The sequence below is a fragment of the Oryx dammah genome, unplaced genomic scaffold (genome assembly GCF_014754425.2).
Source record: "Oryx dammah isolate SB20612 unplaced genomic scaffold, SCBI_Odam_1.1 HiC_scaffold_9, whole genome shotgun sequence".
In the NCBI taxonomy this organism is placed as follows: Eukaryota; Metazoa; Chordata; class Mammalia; order Artiodactyla; family Bovidae; genus Oryx; species Oryx dammah.
In genome coordinates this window covers 11,931,962-11,949,749 of record NW_024070193.1, presented here as the reverse complement: position 1 = coordinate 11,949,749, position 17,788 = coordinate 11,931,962, and the positions used below count along the sequence as shown (strand labels likewise).

Genomic DNA, 17,788 nt, shown 5'->3' with positions numbered 1-17,788 from the left:
TACACTGTTGGTGGGAATGCAAACTAATACAGCCACTATGGAGAACAGTGTGGAGATTCCTTAAAAAACTGGAAATAGAACTGCCATATAACCCAGCAATCCCACTGCTGGGCATACACACCGAAGAAACCAGAATTGAAAGAGACACGTGTACCCCAATGTTCATCACGGCACTGTTTATAATAGCCAGGACATGGAAGCAACCTAGATGTCCATCAGCAGATGAATGGATAAGAAAGCTGTGGTACATATACACAATGGAGTATTACTCAACCGTTAAAAAGAATACATTTGAATCAGTTCTAATGAGGTGGATGAAACTGGAGCCTATTATACAGAGTGAAGTAAGCCAGAAAGAAAAACACCAACACAGTATACTAACACATATATATGGAATTTAGAAAGATGGTAATGATAACCCTGTATGCGAGACAGCAAAAGAGATACAGATGTATAGAACAGTCTTTTGGACTCTGTGGGAGAGGGAGAGGGTGGGATGATTTGGGAGAATGGCATTGAAACATGTAAAATATCATATGTGAAACAAATCGCCAGTCCAGGTTTGACGCATGATACAGGGTGCTCGGGGCTGGTGCACTGGGATGACCCAGAGGGAGGAGGGAGGTGAGAGGGGGGTTCAGGATGGGGAACACAGTCAATGCATGGCAAAACAAATACAATACTGTAAAGTAAAATAAATAAATTAATTAAAAAAAAATAAAGTACCAGTCAAACATGTGGAAAAAAAAAAAAGTAAGTGCTTGATTGCATTAAGCTCCCACTTCACCAAAATCGTATATACTGACCTTCCCCAGGGCCACTGTGGAGCAGTCTCTCAGAGCTACCTGAGGCGCTGCCTCCCGGGCTGCAGTCCTCATTTTGCCCCAAATAAAACTTAACTCACAGCTCTCAAGTTGTGCACCGCTTTTAGTCAACACAGGCAGGTAACCCAGCCCTCATGATGGAGCAGAAAGGCGCTGAGAACGGAGCCACGGGGAAGGATGAGCAGGCTGGGAGGCTGGGCTGGGAGGCTGTGCTGGGAGGGGTGGCATGGCTCACCGTGGGGTAGGCCTTGACGGCCCTCTCGATGATGTCCCGCACGCTGGCCTTCATGCTGGTTTCCACCTCCCGCAGCCAGTCCTCCACGTTGCTGGACGGGCAGATGGAGAAGGACAGCTGCACCTCCTCACCCTCTGCCGAGTACATATGTGTGATCTCCAGGTCCTCCTGAAACAGCAGCTGTGGGCGGGGGCACGGGGGAGGCAGTGAGAGCGGGGTGAACCTCAGTGTGTCCAGAGGCCCTGCCCACCACCCAGCGTGGACCCCGTCTGTGTCCTCCACCTTCAGAAGCTGGCTCTCGCCTTTGGAAGAGAGCTCCCCTTGGCTGGACTTCCCCTGATTCTTCCTGGGCAGTGCAGATCTACCTGCTCCAGCTGTGGCCCCGCCCACTTGGGGAAGGAGGCTAAGTCTGCCCTGAGAGTGCTCCCCCACGCCCCTTCCCACAGGCCTGTGAGGCCTCCCTTGTAGATGAAGATGAGGACAAGGGATTCAGAAGCCTCTGACCTCTTGGGTGTCTCAGCCTGGCCAGCACCTCAGTGGATTGCAGGGGGGCCAGGGCACCCCTGGATGAGCTGGGAGCAAGAGCTCCCCAACCCTGAGCCAAGGGAGCTGACCCTCCTCCCACAGGACCCAGGGATGTCTCTGAGGGCCTTGGATCTCATTCCCTCCTAAAAAGACTTGGGGTGAGAGAAGAGGTATCCTCCCTGGGATGATGCCCTCAGGGCACCTGAGCCCTTGGCCCAGCTACTCACCTGGGCGATGTTTTCGAAGCACTTGCGCAGGTGGGGCTGCACGGCAGTGGGGTCCTTTGTCTGGGACAAGATCTCGAGCAGCTCGTCATCAGATAGGAAGTAGAATCTGCCAGGGAGACAGGGGTGAGGGCCGTCAGGCAGCCCTGGGTCCCAGCTGTCCCAGTACTACCGACATCCCTGCAGCCCACCCTGACAGGGTACTGGGCCCCAGCCTCGATGGCAGGCGGGAGCAGAGTAGGCGTGGGCCAGGCGTCCCCCACCTGGGGAAGGCGCTCCGCTTGGTCTCCAAGTACTCGCTGAGGCCTTTCTGCACCATGTCCAGCAGCTTGTTGCAGTCCCGCAGGCCGTCCAGCAGCCTCTGGTCAGAGCACACATTGATCACCTGCAATGGCCCAGGTCAAAGACAAAATGAAAGTGAGTGGGTCCGGCTGGGAGGCAGCAAGGTGGGCTCAGAGAAGGACCCATACATGCTTCCTAGAGACTCTCAGTGAGCCTGGGAAGAGAGAGGGGCAGGAAAATCGCCCTAAGCCAGGGGCTGCCTCTGTAATTCAAAAAGACACATGTACCTCAGTGTTCATTTCAGCACTATTTACAACAGCCAGGTGGAGCTAGTGGTAAAGAACCCGCCTGCCAGTGCAGGAGACATTAGAGACGTGAGTTCGATCCCTGGGTCGGGAAGATGTTCTGGAGGAGAGGATGGCAACCCACTCCAGTATTCTTGCCTGGAGTATCCCATGGACAAAGAACCCTGGTGGACAACTGTCCATGGGGTCACAAAGAGTCAGACGTGGCTGAAGCAACTTAGCACAGGGGCTGTCTCCATCACTTGTAAGCCCCACAGGAAAAAAGCCTATGATTAAAAACTAGGAATTCTCTAGTGGTCCAGTGGTTAACAATCTGCCTTGAAATGCAGGAGACACAGGTTCGATCCCTGGTCAGGGAACTAAGATCCCACATGCTGAAGATCCAATGCAACCCAGTAAGTAAATGAATATTAAAAACAAACAAACAAAAAACTGCAGTTAACCAAAGCCAAGGAATTTGATTTGCTGCAGGACTTGTCAGGACCTTTAAAAATACTAATGGGGACTGCAAATCTCCAAGAGGAAAAACCATCAACTGCTGTGTTTCTGAGGCGTGTCTCAAGACTGGGGAGCCCCCTCAGGGGGACAACGGCCAAGACCAAAGCCTTGGACTCGTCCTCCAGTCTTTCTTGTTCAGGGAGAGTTGAGCCCAGCTACCTCTTCAGTGTCCCAGCTGCCCTCCTCCCATCCCTGTGTGAGCTCGCCTCCCGGTTCTCGTAGGCATTCTTCATGATCTTCCTCCAGATCCGCTCCATCGTCTGGTAGCGCTTGCTCTCCACCGGCAACTGCCGGTTGATGTCCTCGGAGCTGAAGATGGGCTCCAGGTAGAGCCAAGCCCGCTGACAGTTCAGCCACTCCTCCAGCACCTCCTGGACAGGGCGGGGACTGTCAGGGCCTGTGGTCCAAGTTGGGTCCTGTCCCCCATGACCTAGGCATTTTATCCCACTAGAGTTCTGGGCAGAGCACTGGGGACCAGAGCCTGTGCCCATGGGGAAATTTCTAGGTGGCGCTGTCAGTCCCAGTACTCCAGGGAACAAAGAGGCTGCATGGATGCCTGCCTTCCCATAGGAAACCTCAAGTCCCCCATAGGATGTCCAGGCCTCCAACAGAGCCAGGGGAGCTGCTCTTCCTTTGAGAGAACCACACCTCAAGCAGCACACCACGAGGAAACAATAAAGAGCCCAGTGCATGGAAGCCCAAACTAGTCTTCTCTCCTGGGAGGACTCTGGGTCTATGACCCCAGGACTCTTTGTGGTGTACTGGGATTTGAGCTTGAGATCCCCTAAAATACTCTCTAAAACATCAGTCCACAGGTGAGCCCTCTTCAAGTCACCCTCCCCTCTTGCCTCCACAATCCTCTTTCCGAATCTGTCTCTTGCCTTTCCCTATCAGTGCAAACGCATTCATTTAGTCATGAGTTCATTCTCTTCCTCACGAGCTGTGTGCTGTGTCAGGCCCAGGTCAGGCCCACGTGGGCTCCAGAGGAAACAGAGGAGAGGGTGGTCGCTGCCTTCGAGGAGCCCACCACCCTCTGAACAGCCAGTTATGCCTCTGAATCACTGAGGGGCCAGCACGTGTGATGGGCTCTGTAAGGGGCACCGACCAGAAGCCTCAATGGGAACACCGCGCAGGCGGGGGGTGGTGGGGGAGTCCATGAGGGCTGCTTGATGCTGATCCCTGGAGGAGATGGGACTCCAGGGAGAGACGACAGCAAAGGATGGAGACCCGGGGACAATGCTGATGACCTCAGGCCTCTCTGGGTGACCCAAGGAACAGAGAGGCAGGTCTTCCTCTTTCAGCTTCTGGCCTTCACTGGAGGTCTTCAAATAGCTCCCAGGAAGGCTGCTGGAAGGAGTTGCTGGGATCACACTAGTAGGCCTGGCCCTGGACTGACCTCAGGGCTCTGCAGATAGCCCCAGCCACTGGCCTCGAGAGCCCTAAAGAACAGTGATCGCCAGTGCCCTGGCGCCCTCACCCCAAGGTGGCCCCAAATGAGACAGGAGTGGGAGTGGGAGGCTCAGGGAAGAGTGGGAAGGGACGCTGAGGAGCCTCAGGCCTCGTGGTGTCCAGCCTGAAAAGCCCCAAGCCTGGAGGTCCCAGCTGTCCCAAGCCCAGGCAGCACCCAGGGGTCTGGGGCAGCTCTTGTGCTCCTCTTTAAAGGCAGCTTTGGACCAAACTCTGGCCCCACTCCGTGCCCTGAACTGCCAGCTCCAGCAGCCCAACCTCAGAGATGGAGAGCCCTATTCTAGTCCGCCTCCTCTGACTGAGGGGCCTGTCAGAGAGCCAGGAGCCGGGCAAACCTGGGCAAGGGGCTTCACCGCGTCCAGCCCCACCCCAACATCACCAGGAGCCACCTCGGGACAGGGCACTGGCAGGGTGGGGGAGGAGAGGGCAGGAAGGCCCACCTGCGTCAGCTTCAGCTTGGTCTCCCAGGAGTTGATGCGTTGCTCAAAGGGCTTCTTGTAGGGCGAGAAGGACATGCTCTGGGTCATGACGATGTGGTCATCGAGCAGCTGGGAGGCCTCATCTGGGCTCTTGAGGATGTAGGTGTCCGTCTCCTTGTAGGGCATCACGTTGAACAGGATGGTGGACCACTCCTTCTCCATCTTGTCCAGAGCCTGGGGGTGGGGGGGCGGGTGGTACAAGACAGGATTGGGTCCCAGAAAGAGCGGGCCCACACTGAGCAGCACTAGGCAGGGAAAGGCAGGTTTTGCTCAACCAGGACCTTCAGTCAAGCCCCCTCTGTAGACTCTCATCTTGTCTAGTCAACAAGTCCCCCATGCGCCCTCGTCAGAATCCAGGGCAGACACGCTCTCACATGCTCTCATGCGTGTACTGGTATGCTGTGGGGCAGCTAAGTCACTGGTTAGGAGCTCTGGTCCCAGTTCCAGCCCTTACTGGCTAGGCCGCCTTGGCCAATTGCTGAACCTCTCTGAGCCTTAATTTGCTCATCTGCTAAGTGAGGCAATCCTCTCAGCACGTTCCTGAGGGAGGAATAACTCGAGAGGAATAACTGAGTAATAACGGGGCTGGTGGACACTGGGCCAAGCACTTCACACACATTATTCACACACTTAATAAGATGTAGCTCATCCCTGAGGTGAGGGACCCCAGGGATGGGGCCCAGGACTGTCACCTTCCCACGCCATCGGGCAGCATGTGGGTGGGGCAGGGAGGGCCTGCTGGGGGTGGCCCACCTGCTCGATGGCGTACTCCTTGCCGGCCACCTCGGCCACCTTGCTGATGCTCTCGATGTGGTCCTGCAGGTTCATCTCGAGGCAGCGGGCGAAGGTCAGGTTGGCCTTGGGCCTGACATTAATGTTGATCTCGCTGGACAGCACATCCCAGTGCCGGTTCCTCATGCCAGGGTTGCGCAGCCCCTGGATCAGTGGGATGTACGGCTTGAACTCCTCGATGCGGGCCCGGATGTCTAAGGCCACGTCCTGGCAGGCTGCAGGGCAGGGCGGGCAGGGGTGAGAGGCAGCAGGCTGAGGCAGGGTAGGGGCGAGGGGAGCGGCGGGCTGGCTGGGCTGCCTACCTGGAATGTCTTTGAACTGCTTCACGCACTTGTGCATGGTCTTGAAGGACTCGATGACGTTCTTCTCCAGCTGCTCTGCGTCAATAGCTGACAGGGGGTCATTCATCCAGCTCTCGGACCAGCGCAGCCAGTCGGAGGCTGTGGTCCAGAGGTCCAAGTAGGGCTGGAACTCCTTCACCATCCTGGAGAGCTTGTCGTACTGCAGAGGCAGAAGAACTGGGGCTGGGCTGGGCTGCTCTTCCTGGGCCCCCTGCCCTTGCTCCTGGCTGCCGCCCCTGATTCAGTCCACAAGGACTCAGGCCTGGCCTCTCTTCTTCCTTTCCCCACATATGGGCTCTGAGTGGCTGAGCCAGGTCTGTGCTGAGCCTCCCACCTTCTGCTGGGAGTTCAGCCAGCCTCCTCGCCCTGGGGACCACAGGGTGGGTAAGCTCATCTCTGCAGCCTGTTCAGTCCTGCCCCCCGCAAATGCCAGGGCCCTGCCAGCTGGTGGCTGGTTCCAGAGGTGACCGGGGCTGGGGGACAGTGTGCTCGGGGGCAGGCCTACATTGGTGATAGGCAAGCCGAAAATGCGCTCGCGGTTGTTGTACAGCATCGCCAACTGCTGGCAGTCCTTCAGCTGCTTCTTGACCCGCCGCACCTCGTTGGCGATCTCATGCGCGCGCAGGATCTCCACGTGGGTGGAGAAGCCAGCTACCACCAGCTGTGAGCCAAAGAGCGAGGGATCAGGGGCAGCCCCACCTATGCCCATGCAGCCCTGCACACATCCAGGGAACCCGAGGTCCCCAGAGCATCAACATCTCCTAGTTCTGAGAGGATTTTCTCCTGGAGGGGGTGGTTCCTGGTCCCTCACAGGCAGCTGACTGCCCCTGGTAACATGACAAGGTCAGATGAGACCTGGTGCCCTGAATGCCATGCCCACTGGGGCACCAGGATACAACAGAAGAGCTGGGGCTCTCTGAGACCCTGAATTTCCCAGGAACTTGCTGCCTAGGCAGCTCTCTGGCCTTCAGATCATTCTTTTAGCCACTTGTTCATTTGTCCAGCAACCACTGACACAGCACCTCCTGACTGCGAGGGGCAAGGCACAGCCCTGGAGGGGTGGGGAGTGGGGCGTAGGGTGTGCGGGGTGTGTGTGTCTGTATCCTCAGCCCAGCCTCACCTGCAGCCCTTCCAGCTTCTCCTGGAAGTTGTTCTGATCCATAAGCTGGATTTTGCGGAACTTCTCCTCATCTTCCAAGTGTTGCTGCCTCACCAGCTCTATCTGCCCAAGGATCTTAGTAGGCCAGTTGCTGGCAGCCCATCTGGATGGAGCGGGGGTGGGGAGTGGTGGGGATGTCACACTGAAATCATGGGGTGGCAGGCCAGATTGAAGGGGAAACGGGGGATCCGGGCAGCAGCTGGAGCAGCCAGGGCTGGGCGACAGGGAAGCAGCAGAAGGCCTGGAGGCAGCCGCTGCCACCCTGTGGAGTGGGGCTGCCTGGCAGGGGAAGTGGTCCCCGCCCTGGGGTCGCAGGCAACATGCAGGGAGATGCACACCCAGTGTGCCCCGTGCAGTGACGGGACATGGAGGGAGTGGTGGCTGACGTGAGAGAAGCCATCCTGAGTTTCCCTCTCCAACCCCAGGCCTGCAGGGGCCTCAGCTCAGACGAGGCAAAGTGCCAGTCTCTAGCCTTTATTTCCTTGGTGATCAGCCAGGGATACCAGGCCTGCTTCCTTCATATCAATGCCCTCTGCCAGGCTGACCTGGGGGTCCTGTGGGCTTCAGGGATTCTGCATGCAGGTGGCCTCAGGCTGCAGGTCCTGTGGGAGGCCGCCCTGGGCATGTCCCACAGAGCAGGTGACTTAGGGCTCCCGGGCAGGGTCCCCAGGAAACAGTGCCAGTCGCTCCCAGGCCCCAGCAACCTGGAGGCACTCCCAGTCTGTACGACAGGCTGGGCAAGGGGTCTCAGCGCCTGAGTAAGGCTGTCCCAACCGGAGGCCATTTCCCATGAGGCTCTTGAGCTGAGGCGGGGGGCCAGTGCTCCTCCCCAGGTGCCACCCAGCAGGCTGGGCTTTGCCTTTTCTCTGTGCTCCCAGGGACCCTCAAGGGCCTCAACCACAAACAAGGGGATCATAAGCCCAGAGATCACATGTGTATCAGCAATGACGGGATAGAGGATGGAGACAGGCTGGGGGCACCAGGGTCCCTAGACCAAGGGGGCCAGACTTCCTTCTGCCCCCCTGGCCAGATGGCCCTGGGCCCATGTGGAGCCACGGCCTCTAGTGTCTCAGCAGGGCATCTCTGGTGTGACCGCATGGCCTGCAGCCACTGTGGTTCGGCACCTCTCTCCCCTACCTCCTGCTATCCACTGCCCACCTGGTGTGGGGACCAGCCTCCCACTCACTTGTCATTGAAGTCTTCAGTGCTGAGGTTGTAAAGGAATTCATCCATGACCTGGTAGTCGCCCATGATCTTCACAATCCGCTCCTGTGTGTACAGGCAGCCATGAGAACCACACGTACCTGGGAGGTGGGAGGATAACCGGACCAGATTCCCCAGAGTGGTTGGGTGCTGTGGAGAGGCTGCCCTCTTTCGGAGAGGCGAGGCCTGGGCCAGTGGAGGAGATGCCAGCTGCAAGGCTAGCTTTGAGCTTGGGGGTCCTGGGACCGTGGCCACCACACCTCCAACCTCCAGCCCCCGACCCATGCCCTCTGCCCTGCTGACCTCCCAGACAGCAGAGCTCCGAATCTCCATTGTGCACCCAGCCTTCCTATCCTTGGAGCCCATTGTCCTCTGTGTGTCTACCTCACTCCCAGCTTTCCGGCTCCTGCTCCTCCAGCTCCCAGTGGGCCCACCTCACCTCCAGCCCCACCAGCTTCTCGGGGACACCCTTCATCCACTCGCGAAGCTCAGCCAGCTCCTCGATGCTGTTGGGCTTCTCGTAGATCTTGCGGCTGATGCTGCGGAATTCTTCGCAGATCTGGCAGGAGGGGGAGGGCTCTGGGGAGGCCGTGGGCCCCTCTCTTGCCTTCCCAGGGCCCTGCTCCTCCTTGGTCCCCCACCCCACCACATCCTTCAGTGCAATCTGAGAAGGGGTGCTCCCTGACAGCTCACTGGGGAGCTGAGGGTCACCTGGCACGTCCCCTCCTCCCCAGCCTCCTGCACCAGCACCACTCCCTCAGCTCGGTGAACTGATCCATTTCAGGGGGTTCCTTGTGAGGGGTCCCCCGGTCTGTCCAAGTCCAGGGAAATAGAGAGCAGACTCCACCTCCTGGGACCTCTCATGGGGACCCCTGGCAGGGTCAAGGCAAGGAGACTTGCAGACCCTTCCATTAACACCCCTGAGCCTCACTGCATGCACACCCCTCACTCTGCATGCCTCACTCTGCATGCACGAGTGCGTGTGCTGCTGCAGCTGCTGGGGCCGGGCAGGCGGGCGCTTACATTGTCCACCTCCCTGTGCAAGTTCTTGGCCAGGATATCCAGCATGGAAGTGGCCAGGGCCTTGCGCTTCTTGGACAGGCTCTGCTTGACGTTGTCCACATTGATGTAGAAGGGCCCGATTATGATGCTGCTGGGCAGTGAGCCGTCCAGGACCTCTTTCTCGTGCAGGTGGGTGAGTACCACCTCCCGCACCTCCTCGGCTGATGGGCACTGCGTCTGGAAGGCCCTGGGGACAGCAGGCACCCACGAGGGGCAGAGGGTGGTGAGAGGGCGGGCGGGGGTCACCCAGACAGGCAGACACACTCCAACACATGCACGCACTTGAGGAAGGTGTTGACATCATTGTTGTTCAGCTCCAGGTACTTTTTGAACTCCCTGGCGTAGGCCTGCAGGGGGATCATGGCCTTGCGCACTGCGTTGGTGATGATGGCCCGCAGCTCTTCCACCAGCGGCTCGTGAAGCCCCACCGACTCCAGCAGGGGGTTGCCGCTGATGAAAATGTCCTCCATCACCAACTGGGGGCGAGGGGGAAGGGGCACAGAGCTGCATGAGCCACGGGGCAGGTGGGCAGAGGGGTGGGAGTGTGGTTCAGACTGAGTGGGCAGGAGTCTGGGGGTGGTGGTGAGGGGACAGTGTTTCCTGTTGGGTCCCCTAGATGGGGCTATGGACTAACACAAGGCAGGAAGCCCTGTGCCGCCCACTGAGCGGCAGCATCTTCCTCTGCCTTCCCTGGCTCAGCCCCAGGGCAATGAGACAACCACGTTGCTGGTGGCTCTAAGCAGCAAGGGACAGAAGAGGGCACAGGGTTGCAGAGGCTCTGGCGTGGCAGGCTGTGCTGTGATGACGAATGAGGGCTTTTGAGAGGGGTCACGAGAGTGGAGGTGGGTTTGTGTCTATATCCTGAGGGGAAGAGAGGTCAGGAGCTGGGTGGGATCTGGGTCAGACATGGCTGTGGCAGGAGTGAGCGAGCCTCACTGCAGTCGCAGGTCTGGCCCTCTGCAGCTAGGTGAGCTTGAGCTTCTCCAAGCCTCCTCTACAGAATGGGAATGTTAATGGTTCCCAGTTCGGCTGGGGGTGGGGACTAAATGAGCTACTCAAGAATTACAGGGCTGAGCATGCTGCCAGCTGGGTGGGAGGTCCACGGCGGAGGTGAGCTGCCTGGGTGCTATGGCAGCACCCAGGCACGAATACCCACTGTACCTTCTCCAGCTGGGGCACTGTGTGGGTGGCCAGGATGCCCTTGTCAAAGAGGGTGAGCAGAGAAGTCTCAAACTGCTCCAGCGGCGTGCTGTAGTGCACGCCCGAGGTGTCCAGCATCAGGTCCACGATGAACAGGGGGTTCTTGCGGGGCCTGTAGGGACAGTGGTCGGCGGGGAGCGGGGTGGGAACTGTGGGCAGGGGCCTGAAGAGGCACGCACACAGGAGGCACAGCCCCTGCCTGTGCTGCCGGTCTGATGGCTCCGGAGCTTCTCCACGAGCGAGACTTGCCTCTGCCCTCTTCCCAGAAACTACCAAGTTACCAGAGAGAAAGACCCAGACCAGCCAGACAGGCTCCTCTGTTCCGGCCACTTGCCCAGAGGCCCAAGGGCACAAGGGAGAGGGAGGACCTCCACATAATCCCGAGGTCATCAGGGCAGGTCAGCCAGACTCTGGGCGCTTGTGGCACCCACACCTTCCCTGGGGGCCCACCAGCCTTAGCTCCAGATGCCCCATCACAGGCAACGACCCTCAAGCCTGGATTCCCACTGAGCCTCTCCATGCTCTGGATTGCTACCAACCTGACCTTGAATGAGCATCTCAGACATTCTGTGTTCCCTGCCTCCCACCAGTCCCCACAAGGGCTCAGTGAACCCTAGGAGTCAGCCTTGCCTCCTCCTCACACACATCTGCCCTCCCCCAGCACTGCGGCCCATGCGCTGCCCCAATCTGCCCTACCAGCCCATTGCCCTGTGTCTAGACAAGGGCCAGGGCTATGGTCCGACTTCTCTTCTGCTGCGCTCATCCTCACAAAACCAAAGCATGGTTTGGGGATGTAGTTCAGATTGTTACTCCCCTCTGATGGCTGCTGACCACATTTAGAATAAACCCAGCCCCCGACCATGACCCCAGGAGGCTCTGCATCGTCTGGCCTGGTCCCTGCAAGCTCTCTTGTGTTGTCCTGACCAGCTCTCCCTGCCTTCCCTACTCCAGCCGCAGCCGCTGGCCTTTCCTTCCGTAACGGCTCCAAGTTCTCTCTCCCTTCCGTGACTGCCTGGTGCCCATTCCCCAATATCCCCTGACCGGGTTTCCTCTCATCCTCAGTTCTTGGCTCAGATGCCACATCCTCCCTGACCTCCTGCCAATGCCCCCTCTCCCAGGTCTGTCACAGCTTCCGCCAAGATCAGCAAGAACTTTATCTGTTTATTTCGTGGCTTGCTGTCTGTGCTCAGGGGAGAGCTGGGGCCGTGCCCTTCTTGTTCCCCTAGAACCTTGCCTAATTCATGGCAAGTGCTCAGAAAACATTTCTCGGGCTTTCTTGGTGGTCCAGTGGTTAAGAATCCGCCTGCCAAAGCAGGGGACACCAGTTTGATCGTGGGTCCAGGAAGATCCCATATGAAGTGGGGCGAGTAAACCCATGCACCACCACTACTGAGGCCCGCGGGCTCTAGAGCCCGTGCTCCGCAAGAGGAAGCACCGCAGTGAGAAGCCCAACACCAGAGAGCAGACCCTGCTCACCTCAACTAGAACGCCCGCGTGCAGCAGTGAAGACAGCACAGCCAAAGATAAAAGTAGGTAAGTAAACATTTCTCAACTGCGGAACTCAGTGCCTGACTGAGAGATGAAGGTCACCAGAAGACACACCAGCCGGAGGTGCTGGGACATCCCCCAGCAACCAGGGGAGCATCCAGGACCTGGCAGAGCTGGGCACCCTGCCCCTGGCAGCCCCAGTTCCCCCAGCTCTTCACTGCCCTAGCCACCGGCGCCTGAGAAAGAGTAGTTCTGCTGTCGACAGGTGGCTCCGCCCAGCCGAGCCCTACCTGTAGGGGCTGTTTATTAAGTCTTCGCCCCAGACCATGTCATCGGCGCAGTCAAGCACGCTGCAGCAGGCGTCATTGATGAACTGCGAGAAGCTGGCGAGTGAGTCCTGCACCAGGAAGCGCAGCGTGTCCTGCAGCATGTACTTGAGCAGCTCCATCAGCTTGCGCAGCTTCGACATGAGGTACACCTCCCAGTTGGTCTCGTAGAGGTTGTACCAGCCTTTGCTCATGTCGCGGAGGCTGCTGCGCATGGCCACCTTAAGTGTGCTGATCCAGCTGTCCTTCAGGAACATCTGTACCTGCGGGGCCACGGCTGGCATCACGGGGCCGCTGGGTGGAGGGGCCCGCCGCCCGCGGCTGCCACGATCGAGGGGCCCTCCGGGCTCAGATGACCATCCCCCCACCCCAGCTTACTGCCAAGCCCTGCCAACCAACACCCCCTGTCCACCTCCCCACCAGGGACCAGGGATTGTGGGGGAGGGGAGAGGGGAAGGAGGGAGGGGCAGCAGAAGCCAGTTTTCCCATCAGTCGAGGGAGAGACGGAGAGACACAGAGAATGACGCAGGCAGAGAGAGCGAGGCTCAGAGTGGAGCAAAGAGAAGAAGACGCTTTCCTCCTAGTCCTGCTCGTGCCTGTCTCCCTTGACACTGTACACCCCTCGCCCCTCACACTCTCATGCTCAGGTAGATACAGGGGTGTATGGGGTTCCTGCTCCCCTTTCCAAGGCCAGGAATCTGCTCCAGACGCCTCCAGTGTTGGACAGAGCATGACTAGAAAAGGCTCCAGCCTGCTTGTCCTTTTCTGAGGTGAACCACCCCCTTGGTGGCCTCCCCACTCTCCTGCAAGGTCTGGGAAGAGGCAAGGCCTGGTTTCAAGGAAAGCAGGAGCTCTCAGCTGATGGGCTCCCAGGCTTCCCAGGGCCCCTGCCTGTGTCCAACGGCTCCGAGGCCCTGGCCCGCTGCCGCCCTCCGTCCCCTGGATGCCCACACACCTGGGAGAAGGTCTGCGACTGGATCTGCTCGAACTCTTCCAGGCGGCTGTACTTGGAGAGGCTCGAGTGGAAGAGGGACATGGTGGTCACCTTGTTGCACTCGGCCCGCACCTTGCTGAGGGCCGTGATGACCTCCGACCGTGTGAGCAGGGACACGAAGGTGAAGTCCGCCTTTTGTTCCAGGAAAGGGTACCTGGGTACACTCACCAATCCTGCCGGGGTTGGGGGGGGGGAAGGCCCAGTGTCAGACCAGCCTTGGATGGACCAGGGATCAGGGGCAATCTCCCAGATAATGATGGGGAGACAATGCCTGCCTCCTCCCTGGAAGAGACACCCATGTCCCTGGAAACTCTTCTTCCCCATCATCTACCTGGGTGACCCCAAGGCCCCGCAGTGAAGTGCCCATTCTGGGATGGGTAAACCAATTCCCTCCAGGTGACTCTGGGTCACAGGCCCCTTCAAGGTGGGCAAGAACCATGGGCTCCCTCCCCACCCCCTCTCACTTACCCTGCACACAACCCCTGGGCCCAACCATTTACCCAGTCACTTCTGCACCGGACTTTTCAGAAGCACTTTTTTCCATCACCACCCACTCCCTGACCCTAAACCCCAGCTCTCCAAGCAGGTGGGAAAAGAAGGGGATGAGTTCTGGGCACAGAGAGGTCCCAGAGGGAGGGGCTGGAGGGCTCTGGCCAGGGGTGGCCAGGGGACCACCTTTGCCCAACCACCCTTGCCCAACCACCCTCACCTTGCTTGGGCACCTTCTCCTCCTCCTTCGTAGGCAGAGTCACGTAGAAGAACGTCTCCGGCTTGGAGGAGACGATTTTGTCAAAGTTGATCTTGTTCATGCTGCGCTCGTAGTCCAGGCTTACTTCCCTGGAGAGGTTGCTGAGGTGCTCCAGAACCCTGCCCACAGGAGTGGAGAGGGCAGAGTCAGCAAGCTCCACACACCCTGCCACCTGCATACAGCGGGCCGGTTGGGCTCATGGCTCTGCCCTGCCGCGGACCTGGGTATATGGGTTTAGGGTGTCCCCTCTGCATTCTTGGGTGCACCTTTGTAATTTATAGCCAAAGATATTCTAAATGATACAAAACTTAAGAAATGGAATTATGGACAACCAAGGTAATGATGGACAGGGAGGCCTGGCGTGCTGCGATTCATGGGGTCGCAAAGAGTCGGACACGACTGTGCGACTGAACTGAATGAAATGAACTGAACTGAACTGAAGGTAACGATGGTGACATCAATTCAACTCTCCTCAGATACATTTTTTTAAAAAAAGAAAAGGAAAACCAAAGCAAGAAGAACAAATAATATTTACTGAAACCTACACCTTTAGCATAACTAGAATAAAGAGAACATCCAAACTCACATTATCTTCAAGCAGAAAAACATCAACTCTTAGTGCACTCTCACTCACACTTCAGTTGCAAGCCTTCATGGAGAACAAGGGAAGTCTGAAAAAAAAACTGCAGGGAGGGAAGTGTGGTAGCCCCAAGATGGATCTAAAATCCCTCCAGAAAGAGAAAATGTTTCCTAACTGCAAAAAAAAAAAAAAAAAAAAAAAAACCAAACAAGGTACATAAGGGCTCTTACTAAAAGGGACTTAAGCAGCACTTGTTCAAGGTAGGAGTCTCTGAAAGGCCTGACTTATAAAGGGGGAAGGTAACAGGAAAGGGGTCTTTTGGAGATTGGGAGTGTGAGGAAGCTAGAAAAACAAGTGAAAATTAGGAATCCTGCAAGAGAGAACAAAATCCTGGAGGACACACGACTCTCCCTGCCTCCCTACCCGCAACATAGACAAACACACACACACACACACACACCATGGCCATGCATTTTTTAAAAAATTAATAAGCCAGTTTGCTAATCTATCACAAGAGGGCGCACTGGAACTAAAAATCTTGTACATCTTTCCAAATCCATGAAATGAGTAGGTGAAAGACTATATGTATGTAAAGCTACTGTAAGAAAAAGAAAACACGATACTTGATGAAAATTCTCACACACCTTTCAACAAAGATAAAGCAGAGGAAAACGAATACAACACTTCAAACTACAGTGTATCTTTTCAAACACGCATTTGGACACATGAAAAAATAAAACATGGGTATAGGCAAATAACAGGAAAAAATGATATTTAATTGGACTCAGTGAAAAATAGAACTAAATTATTTAATGAAGGAAAGCTAAATTATTATAAGATGTCCAAGGAAGAATACAGTCAAATTTAAAAGGTAATAAAATATGTTTATGAAAATTAGGAATATAACCAAGAGAATTAAAATGAGAAGAAGAAAGAACAGAAAAGGATCAGAGAGTTGTTGAATTAAAAACAGGCAGAGTGCCCCTGACCCTGCAGCAGGCCATCACCAACCCATGTCTCCGTGGGAGACTCCTAGAGACTCACAGCACACTCTAACTCTTATGACCAAAATCAATTGAAGCCTGGCAGGAAAGACAAAGGTGGCATTTAGGAAGTGTCTATCACAGTCCAAGAGAGGATGATAGTTAAGTCTGGACTATGAAGAAAGTAACAGAGATGAAAGAAGGCTGGAACTGATGAGGAAACTGAAGGTCAGAGAAGTGGAACAATTTGCCTGCACCCATGGAATTAATAAGGGGCGACCCCAGCCTTTAAACTGTCATCACACTTGGAAACCACAGTGTTTCATACATGGGCATATTCAATTCTCTGTCAATAAGACCCTGATAAAAACTCTGGACCCCGGGGATTAAGAGATCAAGCCTCGAGCCTTTGGAGTGGGAGCACTGACTCCAAGACCCTAGACTACCAGAGAACTAACCCCAGGGAGTATCAAACAGTGAGAACTCACACAAAGTAAACCACTTGAACCCAAGACCCGGCATCACCCAACCAGTAGTAGCACCCTGTGCAGGACACCTCATCTAAACAACAAACAAAACAAAAACACAAACCCAGTCATCAGCAGACAGGATTACCATCGGAGGAAGAACAAACAGACAAAAACTCAGCACAAATCTCACCCTATATGAAGCTCACACAAACCACGGGACCGAACTTAGGAGGGAAAAAACCAAAACAAAGAAAGAATCCAACCTTGAAGCCTGGGAAAAGGAGACCTCAAACACAATAAGTTTAAAAAAATAATGAAACGGCAGAGAAATACTACACAAATGAAGGAACAAACCAGAAACACAGACGTCCAAATAAATGAAGAGGAAATAGGCAAACTACCTGAAAAAGAATTCAGAATAATAATAGTAAAGATGTTCAAAAACCTTGAAAACAAAATGGAGAAAATGCAAGAATCAATGAACAAAGACCTAGAAGAATTAAAGAATAAACATACAGAGACAAACAACACAATTACTGAAATTAAAAATACTCTAGAAGACAATAGAAGAATATCTGAAGCAGAAGAATGAATCAGTGAGCTGGAAAATAAAATGGTGGAAATAACTTCTGAAGAGCAGAGTAAAGTAAAAAGAATGAAAAGAACTGAGGACAGTCTCAGAGACCTCTGGGACAATATCAAATGCACCAACATTCAAATTATAGGGGTCCCAGAAGAAGAAGAGAAAAAGAAAGGGTATGAGAAAATATTTGAAGAGATTATAGTTGAAAATTTCCCCAACATGGAAAAGGAAATAGTTAAGTCCAAGAGGCACAAAGAGTCCCACCAGGGTAAATCCAAGGAGACACACACCAAGACACATACTAATCAAACTAACAAAGAGTAAACAAAAAGAATGAATATTAAAAGCAGCAAGGAAGAAGCAACAAGTAACATACAAGGGAAACCCTATATGCGTAACAGCCGATTTTTCAGCAGAAACTCTGCAGTCCAGAAGGGAATGGCAAGATATATTTAAAGTACTGAAAGGGAAAACTCTACAACTAAGATTACTGTAACTGGAAAGGACCTCATTCAAAATTGATGGAGAAATAAAAAGCTTTTCAGACAAGCAAAAGTTAAGAGAATTCAGTACCACCAAACCAGCTTTACAACAAATATTAAAGGGACTTATATAGTCAAGAAATATAAGAGAAGAAAAAAGATCTACAAAGTCAACCCCAAACAATTAAGAAAATGGCCATAGGAACATATATGTCAATAATTACTTTAAATATAAATGGATTAAATGCTCCAACCAAAAGATACAGACTGGCTGAATGGATACAAAACAAGACACACATTTATGCTGTCTGCAAGAAATCCACTTCAGACCTAAAGACACATATAGGCTGAAAGTAAGAGGATGGAAAAATATACTCCATGCAAATGGCAAGCAAAAGAAAGCTGGAGTAGCAATCCTTATATCAGACAAAATAGACCTTAAAATAAAGAATATTACAAGCGATAGGGAAGGACATTACATAATGATCAAGGAATCAATCCAAGAGGAAGATATAACAATTGTAAATATCTATGCACC

At 54.7% G+C, this 17,788-nt stretch overlaps 1 protein-coding gene across 1 annotated transcript in view; it reads right to left on the bottom strand.

Annotated features, from left to right (window-relative positions):
• Nucleotides 1-17,788, bottom strand: part of DNAH1 (dynein axonemal heavy chain 1) — a 77,582-nt gene that overhangs the window by 38,229 nt on the left and 21,565 nt on the right. The window contains exons 8-24 of the mRNA XM_040247128.1: nt 14,114-14,271; nt 13,366-13,577; nt 12,375-12,673; nt 10,558-10,708; nt 9,679-9,872; nt 9,358-9,583; nt 8,774-8,893; nt 8,318-8,400; nt 7,093-7,234; nt 6,478-6,633; nt 5,934-6,132; nt 5,593-5,846; nt 4,801-5,013; nt 3,100-3,264; nt 2,072-2,193; nt 1,812-1,917; nt 1,060-1,239 (exon numbers count right to left, since the gene is read on the bottom strand). Of these exons, the coding sequence (XP_040103062.1) occupies nt 1,060-1,239; nt 1,812-1,917; nt 2,072-2,193; nt 3,100-3,264; nt 4,801-5,013; nt 5,593-5,846; nt 5,934-6,132; nt 6,478-6,633; nt 7,093-7,234; nt 8,318-8,400; nt 8,774-8,893; nt 9,358-9,583; nt 9,679-9,872; nt 10,558-10,708; nt 12,375-12,673; nt 13,366-13,577; nt 14,114-14,271 (2,980 nt within the window). The remainder of the gene's footprint in view (nt 1-1,059; nt 1,240-1,811; nt 1,918-2,071; nt 2,194-3,099; nt 3,265-4,800; nt 5,014-5,592; nt 5,847-5,933; nt 6,133-6,477; nt 6,634-7,092; nt 7,235-8,317; nt 8,401-8,773; nt 8,894-9,357; nt 9,584-9,678; nt 9,873-10,557; nt 10,709-12,374; nt 12,674-13,365; nt 13,578-14,113; nt 14,272-17,788) is intronic.